At 39.7% G+C, this 14,218-nt stretch overlaps 1 protein-coding gene across 1 annotated transcript; it reads left to right on the plus strand.

Annotated features, from left to right (window-relative positions):
- The first annotated feature begins 1,578 nt into the window (after positions 1-1,578).
- On the plus strand, positions 1,579-14,015 carry pnpla3 (patatin-like phospholipase domain containing 3). The gene is made up of 9 exons (XM_046872568.1): positions 1,579-1,862; positions 3,465-3,697; positions 4,740-4,805; positions 8,783-8,992; positions 9,198-9,258; positions 10,798-10,977; positions 11,095-11,227; positions 12,557-12,658; positions 13,462-14,015. The coding sequence occupies exons 1-9, from the start codon at positions 1,676-1,678 to the stop codon at positions 13,670-13,672; spliced, it is 1,383 nt and encodes a 460-aa protein (XP_046728524.1). The 5' UTR covers positions 1,579-1,675; the 3' UTR covers positions 13,673-14,015.
- Positions 14,016-14,218: the final 203 nt, after the last annotated feature.

Below are 14,218 nucleotides of genomic sequence, written 5' to 3' on the forward strand. Positions count from 1 at the left end.
ACAGTTGAATACACAGTACAGTGCAGCACAGTGCAGTACAGTAGAGTACACATTACAGTACAGTAGAATACACAGCACAATACAGTAGAATACACAGTACAGTACAGTTGAATACACAGTACAGTACAGTGGAGTACAATAGAGTACATATTACAGTACAGTAGAATACACAGCACAGTACAGTAAAGTAGAACACGGTACAGTGCAGCACAGTGAAGTACAGTGCAGTACAGTATAATGCAGTAGAGTACACATTACAGTACAGAATACACAGTACAGTACAGTAGAATACACAGTAGAGTACTGCACAGTGCAGTAGAGCACACTGTACAGTAAAGTATAGTGCTGTACAATAGCATACAGTACAGTGCAGTAAAGTACAGTAAAATACAGTAGAGTGCAGTGGAGTAGTGTTTAATACAGTAAAGTACAGTAGAGTGCACAGTGCAGTACAGTACAATGCCATCGAGTGAGGTTGAGTACAGTGGAGTAGAGTGCAGTAGAGATGAGTGCACTACAGTACAGTAGAGTACTGTAAAGTGCAGTGCCGTACACAGTGCAGTACAGTATGCAGTGTTAACACCGTAAATTAACAGAATATAACACAAGACACAAATACCTTGAAAACCAACTAAAGTGCACATGTCCAAACACATTTTGTTTTTCTATTCATTTGATATTATTTTTCTCTCTACATTTCATACATATATGATTGTTTGTTTTAAATGAATCAATTAATAAACTTCAGACATTTAACATTTTTGACACTTTGCACTCTATTCATTTATTTCCAAGGGTTTTTTTTCTGCCCCGACCTCACACTATTCTTTTTTGTTGCTTGTAAAATAATAACCTAATTTCCTAATTAAATTTGTCTAATGTTCCTTTTTTCACCAAGTAGCTACAGTGGATTTATATTTCATATTGTTTGTTTTAATGTTTACTGCATTTTCACTTGAAGAATCAAAATATTTTAGATTTTTTTTCTTTCTTTTTTTCATTTTACCCCTCCATTTTCTTTTAACACAAAATCACATATCATCTCCATGACACCCATGTGTTTACATAATCTCAGGGCATAACATGGTGAAACATCTGAGTAACATAATGACCTGTCAAACACGTGTGATCAGGTGAAAAGTCCAGTTCGAATTTCTTTCACTTTCTCTAACTCGAATCATAAATCTTTTATTAGTTTTTTATTACTTTTTAATGTAAAGTAATGTATATCCCAATATCTTTTGAATGTGACCTAAGATTTCTCTAGTTTTAAGAGTCACAGGGTCATTTTATTACATTTATAACAATATTGTACATTTTGTACAATGAGTGTGTGTGTGTGTGTGTGTGTGTGTGTGTGTGTGTGTTCAGTCCAGTGCTTATGCACTCAAAAACAGCAAACATACACGCCCCATAAAGTATAGGATCATGTGATGATTTAAGCATGAATGGATTTTTTGCCCTGCTGGAGTGGGGTGGGGGTAAGAAGAGGGTGGGGGTGGAGGTGGAGGAGGGAAGGGATCATTGGCGTCTTCCTATTGGCTGAGAGGTAATAAGGCGATGGGGCAGAAGGAAAAAGAGAGAGCGGCACCAGTCAGACCGGGTTCTGAAGGTATGAGCTGTGCAGACCGCAGGGGTTCCCAGGAAGCGCGCACTGCACCCTCACTCTGCGGGAATGCTGGACCTGAGTGCGGGATGGAGCCTTTCGTTCGCCGGCTGCGGCTTTTTAGGGATTTACCACCTCGGGGTATCCAGTTGCCTCCTGGAGCGCGCGCCTTTCCTCGTGCACCAAGCCAACAAGATCTACGGAGCTTCAGCTGGAGCGCTTAATGCCGCGATGCTCACCAGCGGAGCGTGCTTAGGTATTATACACACACACACACACACACACACACACACACACACACACACACACACAGTGAAAGACTAACATCTACAGTATAAGGGTCTTCTGCATGCTTGTTCTATAGCCATTGAAGAAAATTCACCCACGTGATCCATCACATGTTTTTTTCACGTTTTTTATAAATATTCATTTGGATGTTTTAATTTTTCAGGTTTTTCCCCAATACTTTTACATGTCATTTAAATACTTGTGTTATTATTTTCACTTATAATTACACCCACTTTCTTTCTTTCTTTCTTTCTTCTTTCTTTCTTTCTTTCTTTCTTTCTTTCTTTCTTTCTTTCTTTCTTTCCTAATTTATTGGGGTTTTTTTGTTTGTTTGTTCGTTTACATTTTGGGACAGAACATGCATTTTCTTTCTGCAGTCTATTTCTTTTTATATTAATTTTTTTGTAAAAATATATATATAAAAAAAATATATATATATATATATATATATATATATATATATATATATATATATATATATATATTTTTTTTTTTTTTTTACAAAAGAAATCCCTTTACCCTCTACCACGTCTATGCTGATCTCTCTATTCTCTATCACTGCTATATTAATCCTTCCATGCTCTATTTCTTTTCCACTGATCCCTTCATCCTCCACCACTGCTCCACTGATCCCTCCATCCACTACCACTGCTCCACAGACTTCTTTACCCTCAAACACTCCTCCACTGGTCCCACCATCTCTCAAGCTACAATGATGACATGCTTCCAGACTCTTTTCTGTTCTGGAACCATGGTGATGAAACAAACATCCACTTGATGTCTGAACAGCAAACAGTCTTTAAACCTATTATTAGTACCTAAATCAGATTGTCTACTAAATGCCAGAAAAATGTACATGTATATATTGACAAAACCCATGTGTGTGTTTGTGTGTGTGTGTGTGTGTGTGTGTGTGTGTGTGTGTGTGTGTGTGTGTGTGTGTGTGTTGTTGTTGTTGTTGTTGCTCTATTAATGCTCTAAAACCTATGATACGATTGTATAGCATTTCTGAAACTACTGTTACAATGCAGTTTTATGGGAATACAGATGTAAATTCAAAGACTCTCGTCTTCTCGGGGGGTTTACCTATAAATCATTATAGTATACAGATGTAGAGGAGTAAAGACAAGCAGTTTGGGATGATCACAGGAACGTCTTTAGGATTACAGCAAATCTACAGTTGAGATTATTCACTGTAAGGAAGTAGTAAATTGAGATTTGGATTTGAAAATACACATTGTTATATATCAAGTGTGGATGTTGTGTATAACAGATGTGTAGCAGATGTAAAACCAGGGGCAGAGAAGTCACTTGATGGCTGCAATAGTGTCCTCTAATCTCAGTGAGGAGATTGATAGGAGGGTTATACTATATACAACTAGTTCATTCTGTTTACATTTCACCTTACATAAGTCTGTCAGGATGTCTGGACTCTTGTTACCGCGCTCCCTTCACGTTATCACTGTTAGGATTATGGAGAGGACTATGTTTCCTACATCACACAACACATCATATGACCTCCAGGTTATCACTGTGTGCACTTTATCCTTTTGTGTTTGTCACTTTGCAGAAAAGTGCTGCGAGAACGTGATCGAGGTCGCAAAGGAGGCTCGGAAGCGCAACCTCGGCCCCCTGCATCCCACGTTCAACCTCGTGAAAGTGCTGCGCTCTGGCCTGCAGCGAGACATGCCCAGAGATGCTCACACACTCGTCAGCGGCAGGCTGTGCGTGTCTCTCACACGTGTCAGCGACGGAGAGAACGTGCTGGTCTCCGAGTTCAGCTCCAAAGAGGAGCTCATTCAGGTGAGGGAGAGAGATTTCACTGTAAAGTCAAGGGTTTGCATACAAAATAAAAAGGACAACGAGGCTTCATTTCTAGCATCAGTATATTCTCACAATACATTTCTCATTGCTGTATGGCCAAAAGTTTGTGGATACTTGAGAATAAGATTTGTTTTTGAATGTCCCATTCTCCACTGAGTCTCTATGTGCTCTTATAATAACCTCCACTCTTCTGAGAAGATGTTTCAGTAGATTTTATGGAGATTTGTGACGATTCTTTCAGCCACAAGGATGTTATTAAAGTCAGGTACTGATGTAGGTGAGATGAGGAGGCCTGGGATGCCTTTCCAATTCATCCCAATGGTGTTTAGTAGGTTTGAGGTCAGAGCAGCATCTTCATGGAGTTCTGATGGTGCACAGGGGGATTGTATTGACAAAACAGTTTTTGGGTCTTCTAGTTTATTTCAAGTGAAAATTTCATTCTACCGTATCCACAGACGTTCTATACAATCGTGTGGTTCTCTATTCGTGCTAAAACACATGTGGCTGAGGAAAAAAACCAAAACAAAACAAGTGTCCCAATACTTTTGGAATTTATACTCAATAAAAAAAATTAAAAAATTATATTATATATATTAGGGGTGTAATAAGTAACCCTCATATAAAGGAGTTATTTTATAATATTATATATTATATACCTCAGGAACGTATTACGTGTATATATATATATATATATATATAATTTTATCATTTTTTTTTTTTTATCAAATTTGCTATTGAGGTATTTTTCTAGAACTCTCCTATATGTCATGCACCACTTTTTGTGTAAACACAGGATACACCCAGGTTTCATATTTGCCATTTTTGAAACTAAAAAATAAAATAAAATAAAAAACTTTTTTCCCGCCATGCTGACTGACTATAGATAAGGGTAGGGGGCACAAACTTTTGCACTTAATGAATCGTGTTTGGGTGCCCCAATTAAAAAGGAAATCTGATTTGGAATGAAATGTATGTATGTTGTTGCTAAAACGGGTCATTATTTCTTTTCATTTGTTCCCAGGCGCTCATCTGTAGCTGCTTCATCCCAGTCTTCTGTGGTCTGTTTCCTCCTGCCTACCGTGGAGTTGTAAGTGCCCATGATCGCAGCCAAACCCATTTCAAAGCGAAAGTCTCCTGTGATTGCTCTCAGTGCTGTTACACTCAGTTGCTTCATGAGGATTTATGTTCATGATAATAAGAGCTTGCAGTGTTGGAGAAATGAGTCACTAGGGTTTGTGTATCAGGCCACGTGGCTTGGTTTGACTTGCACGCTCGGACCAGCTTAGTATGCTAAGTCGGATTTGTAGCTATGAGGGCTTATGAGTTCAGAACATGCATGTTGGTCTCTCAGAGCACTCCATCCTCTCCCCAGAGTGTGTCCTCACCGGAAATTGTGTACTAGAAAGCATTAGAACACAGCCAAGGTCATTTTCAGGACTCTTCTGCTTAAATGTTCCACTAGAATCTTTTGTGGAGATTTGTGTTCATTCAGATACAAACTCAGTTACTGATGTAGGTGAGAAGGTGAGGAGACCTGGAGTGTGGTCAGCAGTCACAATCATGGTGTTCAGAAGGATTGGAGCTCTATAGCAGGAGCTCTTCCACTCCAACCCATGCAAAGCATATCTTCATGGAGCTGGCTTTGTGGACAGGAGATTTGTGATTTCGAGAAAAACTTAATGTCTCCAGTTTTGTGGGAGAGACACATATGGCTGGAAAAGTTGGTTGTTCCAATACTTTTGATTCTATACTGTAATGGATGAACAGGGTCCAGTTTTATACCTGGACTTTACACAGACACACTGCTGGATATCAGTGCCATGTTGCGTGATAACCCCAATGCCAGCATGTCTTTATGACCGGGGACAACATGGAAATAAAACCAGGATAATTCCTTCTCTAGAAAGCAGGTACACATTACACAACCTTGATAAATGTTGATTTTCTTTTTCGTTCCCAGAGCTGGACAGACTGTTATGTAATAGCGAATTGAGGACAAATTTATTGATGTGTGTAACAGTGAGCGCTGGCACTGAAACAGCTGGCTCATAATATACACACTAACACAGGGCCAGTTTGAGTTCCAGGGGCAGAAAAGACAGTGTTGTACAGTTTGGACAGTACAGTGTTTATATGTATATACCACGTGTGTATATATATATATATATATATACAGGGAGTGCAGAATTATTAGGCAAGTTGTATTTTTGAGGATTAATTTTATTTGAGGATTTAATTTGAACAACAACCATGTTCTCAATGAACACAAAAAACTCATTAATATCAAAGCTGAATATTTTTGGAAGTAGTTTTTAGTTTTAGCTATTTTAGGGGGATATCTGTGTGTGCAGGTGACTATTACTGTGCATAATTATTAGGCAACAACAAAAACAAATTCATACCCATTTCAATTATTTATTTTACCAGTGAAACCAATATAACATCTCAACATTCACAAATATACATTTCTGACATTCAAAACCAAACAAAAACAAATCAGTGACCAATATAGCCACCTTTCTTTGCAAGGACACTCAAAAGCCTGCCATCCATGGATTCTGTCAGTGTTTTGATCTGTTCACCATCAACATTGCGTGCAGCAGCAACCACAGCCTCCCAGACACTGTTCAGAGAGGTGTACTGTTTTCCTCCTTGTAAATCGCACATTTGATGATGGACCACAGGTTCTCAATGGGGTTCAGATCAGGTGAACAAGGAGGCCATATCATTAGATTTTCTTCTTTTATACCCTTTCTTGCCAGCCACGCTGTGGAGTACTTGGGCGTGTGTGATGGAGCATTGTCCTGCATGAAAATCATGTTTTTCTTGAAGGATGCAGACTTCTTCCTGTACCACTGCTTGAAGAAGGTGTCTTCCAGAAACTGGCAGTAGGACTGGGAGTTCAGCTTGACTCCATCCTCAACCCGAAAAGGCCCCACAAGCTCATCTTTGATGATACCAGCCCAAACCAGTACTCCACCTCCACCTTGCTGGCGTCTGAGTCGGACTGGAGCTCTCTGCCCTTTACCAATCCAGCCACGGGCCCATCCATCTGGCCCATCAAGACTCACTCTCATTTCATCAGTCCATAAAACCTTAGAAAAATCAGTCTTGAGATATTTCTTGGCCCAGTCTTGACGTTTCAGCTTGTGTGTCTTGTTCAGTGGTGGTCGACTTTCTGCCTTTCTTACCTTGGCCATGTCTCTGAGTATTGCACACCTTGTGCTTTTGGGCACTCAGTGATGTTGCAGCTCTGAAATATGGCCAAACTGGTGGCAAGTGGCATCTTGGCAGCTGCACGCTTGACTTTTCTCAGTTCACGGGCAGTTATTTTGCGCCTTGGTTTTTCCACACGCTTCTTGCGACCCTGTCGACTATTTTGAATGAAACGCTTGATTGTTCGATGATCACGCTTCAGAAGCTTGGCTATTTTAAGACTGCTGCATCCCTCTGCAATATATCTCACTATTTTTGACTTTTCTGAGCCTGTCAAGTCCTTCTTTTGACCCATTTTGCCAAAGGAAAGGAAGTTGCCTAATAATTATGCACACCTGATATAGGGTGTTGATGTCATTAGACCACACCCCTTCTCATTACAGAGATGCACATCACCTAATATGCTTAATTGGTAGTAGGCTTTCCAGCCTATACAGCTTGGAGTAAGACAACATGCATAACGAGGATGATGTGGTCAAAATACTCATTTGCCTAATAATTCTGCACTCCTGTATATATATATATATATATATATATATATATATATATATATATATATATATATATATATATATATATATATATACATTTAGAATACAGATAACCTCTGGATACAGGGCCTGGTGAAAAAAGTATGGAAACACAAAGCATTTTCTGTTTTTTAAGAGACACATCCTTTTGTGTCTATGCAACAATCTCTGTATGTAAATGTCCAGATGTTCCGTTTTATTTCCATTAAAAAATCCATCATTATCATTAATAAGAGTTTTTCTCCAAACATTCAGCTGAATTACTTTGCCATGCCTCTGGTAAACCTTGCCAAAGATGTTCTTCACTAGTTGGAGATTTCTGTCTTTGTTGTGATCCAGTTCATCTCAGAGCAGTTCAGTAGGATTTAGGTGCGGTGACTGGGCAGGACATTCCATGAAAGATACACTCCAGAAGACTGTTTGATCTCTAAATAACGCTTACAGAACTCAGTTTTGTGTCTAGTTCTAGTTCTAGACATTCAGTGTACTTTGCACACACAACACACACACCCTTTTACAAACATGAATAACTACTTGCACTACTAGCAGATCTACCTTCGCAGGACTTTGCACATGCATGTCTCCCATGTTTACACTGCTCACTGTGCACTTTTTACGTTCTTTATAATTGATGTCATTGACTGCAGGAGAGGATTCACAGAGTAAGAATGTCATCGTATGGTGTAACAGACCGCTTCCTGTGCATGATGATGAACTCTTGAGTCCTGATCTTTACATTTTACACAACCATGTTTATTTTACATCTCCCAAACTCACACTCCTGATAACTGGAACCTTGAAGAAAACATAGGGTGGGAAAGAAACTGCTTGGTGTCCGGCAGCAAAACTGGACAAAATGTAAATACGTATATACACAATATGTAAGTACGACGCCCTTATCCAGAGCGACTTACATCTGAGCACTAAAGGTCTAAGGGCCTTAGTCGAGGGCCCAGCAGTGGCGCTGGGATTTGATCTTCTGAATCCAAAGTTCAATACTTGAACCATTAACGGTTTAGGAGAGTTCTCCGATGAGATCTTGATGCCTGTGGTGTTTTTTCTGATCAGTGAAGAATCAAACTTCTTGAGTAGTGATTGTCCTAAGGTGTGTGTGATTAGAAATCAGGTAAATATAAACGTGACCCAGGCTGTTGCTAGGAATCAGAGTCTCTGGTGGCTTGTGATGTTCTGTGGTTTTTGGTGGATTACTGATCTTTCCATGAAGCCCAGGCCGGATTATAAAGTGAAAAAATCATGGTGTTGGAAAAAATACTTCTTTCTGTTAACCGCTCTTTTCTTTATTTCTCCTTCTGCACAGAGATATGTTGACGGTGGGGTGAGCAACAATCTCCCCCAGTCTGAGCTGAAGAACACAATCTCCATCTCGCCGTTCTCCGGAGAAAGCGACATTTGCCCCAAGGACAATTCCAGCAGCTTACACGAGCTGCGGTTTACCAACACTAGCATACAGGTCACCTGGGGAAATGTGTGCCGGATCAGCCAAGTGTTTTTCCCTCCCGAGCCTAAGGTAAGAGTGACATAGGAGCGACCTTTATCCTTATCCTCTTCCTCATTTTTGTCCTCCACCTCCTCTCTTCTCTGATTGTCCCTTTACTCTATATATGACAGTATGTGCAAAGTATCTGTGCTCTTATGAGTAATGCAGTGTATATATATAAAGTATGTATGTATATAGTATATATCTGTGCACAATGTTTTGTCTTTTACTCCAGGTAATGGCAGAGCTGTGTCAGCAAGGCTATAAAGATGCGCTACGATTCCTCGAGGATAACCGTGAGTCATTTCCTGAAAAAATATTAAACACCTAATTTGTGTATCGCATGTCGTTTGCATGTCGTTTTAATGGTGTATTAGTACAAATTGTACACATGAACAAAACAGGACTGTGAAATAGCTTTTTAATAGAGGCTACATAGATGCTAGATAGTTTCTAAGGAAAGAATAAACGCCTGCTGATTCAGGCGTGATTCCGGTGGGATGCAGATCCAACATGAACAGCAGGGAAAACTGTTCCAGTTACTATCCTGAAGATAATTCTTTTAAAATTTTTGATGACAGATTTTAATTTTCTTTTTAAAGATTTACTTTTTTTTTTTTTTTTTTTATAATTAAATTCAATCTATTTAAACATATAATAAAAATAATGATGATGATAATAATAATAATAATAATAATAATAATAATACATTTAATAATACATTTTATGGGCACCTTACATGACTCTCAAGGACTTCTTATGCCATAAAAACATAGAGAGATAATGTAATTACAAAATCATTAACAAAGAACATTGAAAATTATGAACCACCCTACAACCAATCAGACGTACACAACGTATACAATGTCAATGGTTTTCCTGTCTGAAAAGATGCTCTCATCTGACATCTGTCACATATTATACATTACAGCAGTTAGACCGCACAGGCATAACATTATGACATTGTAACATTATGACTGGTGAGTAAATAACGCTGATGATCTCTTCATCATGGTTTCTGTTAGTGAGTGGATTTATTTAGTAGGCAGCAAGTGAACATGTTGTCCTCAAAGTTGACGTGTTAGAAGCAGGAAAAATGGGCAAGTGTTAGGATTTGAGTTTGACAACTCAATTGTGACGTCTAGACGACTGGGTCAGAACGTCTCCAAAACTGCAACTCTTGTGGTCTGTTCCTGGTCTGCAGTGGTCATTATCTATCAATAGTGGGAACAGTGAAGAAAAAGGACCAGTGGTGAACCGGCCAGCCCATGTGGACCGATCCAACAGACGAGCTCCTGTAGCTCAAATTGCTGGAGAAGTTAATGCTGTTAATGCTTGACGGGTCAGGACTGTTTTGGCAGCAAAAGGGGGACCAACACAATATGAGGCAGATGGTCATGATGTTATGCCTGATCATTGACCATAATGTTATGGCTGGTCAGTGTATACCTATCATAGCCTCTCTCAGATTTTGATATGAAAGGAAAGAAAAATAAATAAATCGGAATTTTCTCATTTCCAATTACAGAGAAAGTGCAAACTTCTCCATCCTGAAGACTTTCGTACTAGAACAATAATTCCTGACACTGGAGACTCCTTCCATATATGTTAAACTCACTACACCTTACAGAACATCTCATTAGATTAGATGTTTTTTAGCCATTTAAATCTATTAATTTTAATGATCTACTTTAAGAGCTGCAGTTATCGAACATTAAAAACTCTGACCAATCACATTGCAGCGCAGGGGTACAACGATTAACGATAAACAATAGATCAGGACAGTCTCTTATGAAAGATCGAAAGTGTCACTGATTGTATGATGTGGTCCTCAGATCTGTTGCACACCGAATGTCCAAAAGTAGATCTGGTCCTGATGCGGGACACACCCAAGTGCTGCTGTGTCACCGAGTCGACACGGGAGTGGATGCTGCGGAGACTCCGCCTGCTTGGGGAGCACCACTGGTGGTTGGATGAGGAGCTTGTTAATCACCTGCCCACACCTATTAAAAAAGGTATAAAGCGCTCAAGCAAGTCAATGATCTCGCCAAACGGCGTGGATCTTTTGACTGTAGTTTGAAGGCTGACGGTGATTAGGTGTGAGAATGAACGTGGTTCAACGTGTCTTGCAGTGTTCTGTGAGGCGTGTAAAGGGAAGGATGGCCTGATGGCTCAGATCACTGGTTTGTTTCCGGTACGCGTTGCTTCCTACATGATGATGCCCTACACACTGCCGGTGGAGTCGGCTTACTCTGCAGTCCAGAGGTCTGTATTCAATTCGATTCAACTTTATTTGTAGAGCGCTTTCAACAGGGTACATTGTCTCATTGGCTTTACAGAGATAAAGCGGTTCTAAAGTTGTATAAAAGAGTGTAGTGCCTATAAGTTTGTACCTTATAACTGTAAGTTGATCCTTAATGAGTGAGCCAGTGGCGACTGTGGAAGGGAAAATCTCCCTGAGACTGTAAGGATGGTCAGATTCCTTCATGATCCCAGACTCTGAGAACCGCCATGCAACTTCATGAGGCCAAACCCCGAAAACTTCCATGCAACAAAACAATAAACTAATCTGAGGGGAGAAAGCCATCTGTTCAGCTGCCCACTCACCTATCCTTGAGCCCTCTCTTTCCCACCTGCGGAGAGGAACCAGGTCATGGAAAGGTGACTTAGAAGTTCCCGGAATTCAAGCTACTTTACTTGAATAATGTAATAATTACATTTTAGGATTGTATGGATTTTAACTTGACATGTTTGGTATCATTTTAAAGGTCTCAGTGTGATTGGAAATATGATCTCAGTCTCATATCAGTAGATCAGACCTCAGGTTTGGAGAAATTCTGTCCTACTGACATAAGGATTGCCCCCTAAAAGATCCATACCAACCTCCTGTCCCAAGGGGATGGATGCTGAAGAAGGAGAGAAGAGGGGTGACTGGAGAGAGAAATAGGGATTGTTAAGCATATTTCATGAGTAGGGACTCCTGCACGATAAACTATGGCAGGATAAATAAAAGGTACCACAGACAGGTTGTGGAGTGTGCTTGTGGAGCTAGAAAATTTTTATAAATGAAATATCAGGTACTGATGTAGGTGAGGTGAGGAGACCTGGGGTGCAGTCAGTGTTCCAATTCATTGTGTTCAATAGGGTTTGAGGTCAGAGCTCTGTAGCAGGCCACTTAAGATCTTCCACACACTCCAACCCATGTAAAGCATATCTTCATGGAGCTGGCTTTGTGCACAGTCATGCTAGAACAGGTTTGGCTCTCCTTGTTCATGTTATCGACCTCAGACCTAGAGGTTCCTGATACACAATCAAGGTGCACTGTGGATTGGTGAATAAACTCATGAACATGAAGAGGTAAAAAAGTTACATCTTTCCACAGGCTGTCTATCACTGAGCTCACCAAACAAGAGAAAATAAATCTCTAGTGTCCCTCACGAGAACCCAGTGCCCCCTATTGGCATAGTGGTGTAATGCCACAATAATGAGTCTTCCATTCCAACCCATGTAATGTTTTATTTTCAGAATTCTGTCTCGAATGACTTTGTACTCTTCATATTTTACCCTCCTTATGCTTTTTTTTTTTTTTTAAAGATTCGTGGAATGGATTCCAGAGGTGCCTGCTGACGCACGCTGGCTTATTGAGATGGCAGGAAGTGTATATAAACAAGCCTGGAAAGGAGATTCCTCAAAAGGGTAGGTTAAAAAGAAATCCAGACTTCTCAGGTGATTTTTTGTATTCTCAATTTGTGAACACGATCATTTTCAGAAGAATCATTAGTGATGAGCTGTGAACAAGAGCATAGTGAAGGTAGAAGATACAGAGACGTTAAGGAATTTTGGTCTGATATCATCATGGAAGGGATCTTTTTTAAGAATGGGTAAAAAAAAAAAGGGGGCATTGCCATGCTGAAACAGGTTTTGGGTTTCCAAGTTCAAGTGAATGCTAAATGTTATTATAGCGCCATCTAAAGACATCATGTACACTTGAGTGCCTCCAGAATTGTGGTAACAGTTTGGAAAAGAACCACATAGAGCAGGAAAGTCAGGTGTCCCAATACGTTTGGCAAAATAATGTATATTAGGGTTGAGGTTTAGAGCTCTATAGCAGGAAATCTTCCATTCCAAAGTATGTAAAGCATACCTTCATGGAGCATCATCATGCAGGGAGCAGGTTCGGGTTTTCTAGTTCAAGCAAATGTAAAATTTTATGCTACTGCATCCAAAGACGTCCTGTACAACCTGTGTGCCTCCAACCACCGGAAAGGTCAGATGTCCTCATATTTTTGTCCGTCCAGTTGATTTATATTGAAGTATTTGTTGTGTTCAGCAGTTTGTAGGTTATAGTTCATGTTTTGCTGTAAAACCCTGAAAATAAACGTGTTTGTTTTCTTTTTTCCTTTTTTCAACATCACACTTATGATAAATCCTATGCAGAATAATGGATGATGATGGATTTTCCTAAAAAAATAAAACTATGCTGTTTGTGTCTTTTACAGTGGTTTCCCGTTGCGGCGCTGTGTAAGCGGCCCACCCTCGCTGAACCTGCAGCCGCATAACATGCACAAACGACACGTCCCTTTTTCCGCCGTTGATTTGCACAAATACAACTGGGATTACTCCGAAACCCCAGACTACCCCGACAGTTCGTGCACCTCTCCTGAGAAGATCAGCATGTATGTCGGATTGCCGGACAATTCCGACAGCTGAATACGGCAAGACGTGGACACAAATGGAAGTCTCGAAATATTACCACGGATCCATAAACGTAGAGTTTTGTCACCTTCACCTTCTATGAGATGAGACTGATTTTCCCAAGTGCACTTAAAACTAGAACACAAATGTAAATCAAGAAATATTACGTTTTTGTTTACATGATGTCATGATTATTTTAATCTATAAATGGCTGCCATTTCTACATGATGCACCTTAAAAGAGAAAACAAACATCTCGGCATAAACCAAATGCTGCGGTGGAATAATGTTATCCAAATGAATTGATTTCTGTGAAACCTAATTATAATCTTGTGAATAAATATAACACTCAGTCAGAATGTGTGTATTTTTATAGGAAAGTTATTTATTGTTCTTTATACTGTCAGCATGATAGTGATCCTTCCTGTGCATAAATACAGCTACATGACAGATATACTTCATATTGGATGAAGTGGAAGATCTCCTGCTGTGAAGCTCCGACCCTCAATCCAGTCGAACAATTAACTCAATTCAATTTTTATTTGTGTTGCACTTTTAGTCA

This window comes from Silurus meridionalis, chromosome 18 (genome assembly GCF_014805685.1).
Source record: "Silurus meridionalis isolate SWU-2019-XX chromosome 18, ASM1480568v1, whole genome shotgun sequence".
In the NCBI taxonomy this organism is placed as follows: domain Eukaryota; kingdom Metazoa; phylum Chordata; class Actinopteri; order Siluriformes; family Siluridae; genus Silurus; species Silurus meridionalis.

Coding starts and splice junctions, on each gene's coding strand:
- pnpla3 (XM_046872568.1), top strand. CDS start 1,676: ATGCTGGACCTGAGTGCGGGATGGAGCCTTTCGTTCGCCGGCTGCGGC. Junction 3,698..4,739: donor CCAAAGAGGAGCTCATTCAG/GTGAGGGAGAGA, acceptor ATTTGTTCCCAG/GCGCTCATCTGTAGCTGCTT. Junction 8,993..9,197: donor TTTTCCCTCCCGAGCCTAAG/GTAAGAGTGACA, acceptor CTTTTACTCCAG/GTAATGGCAGAGCTGTGTCA.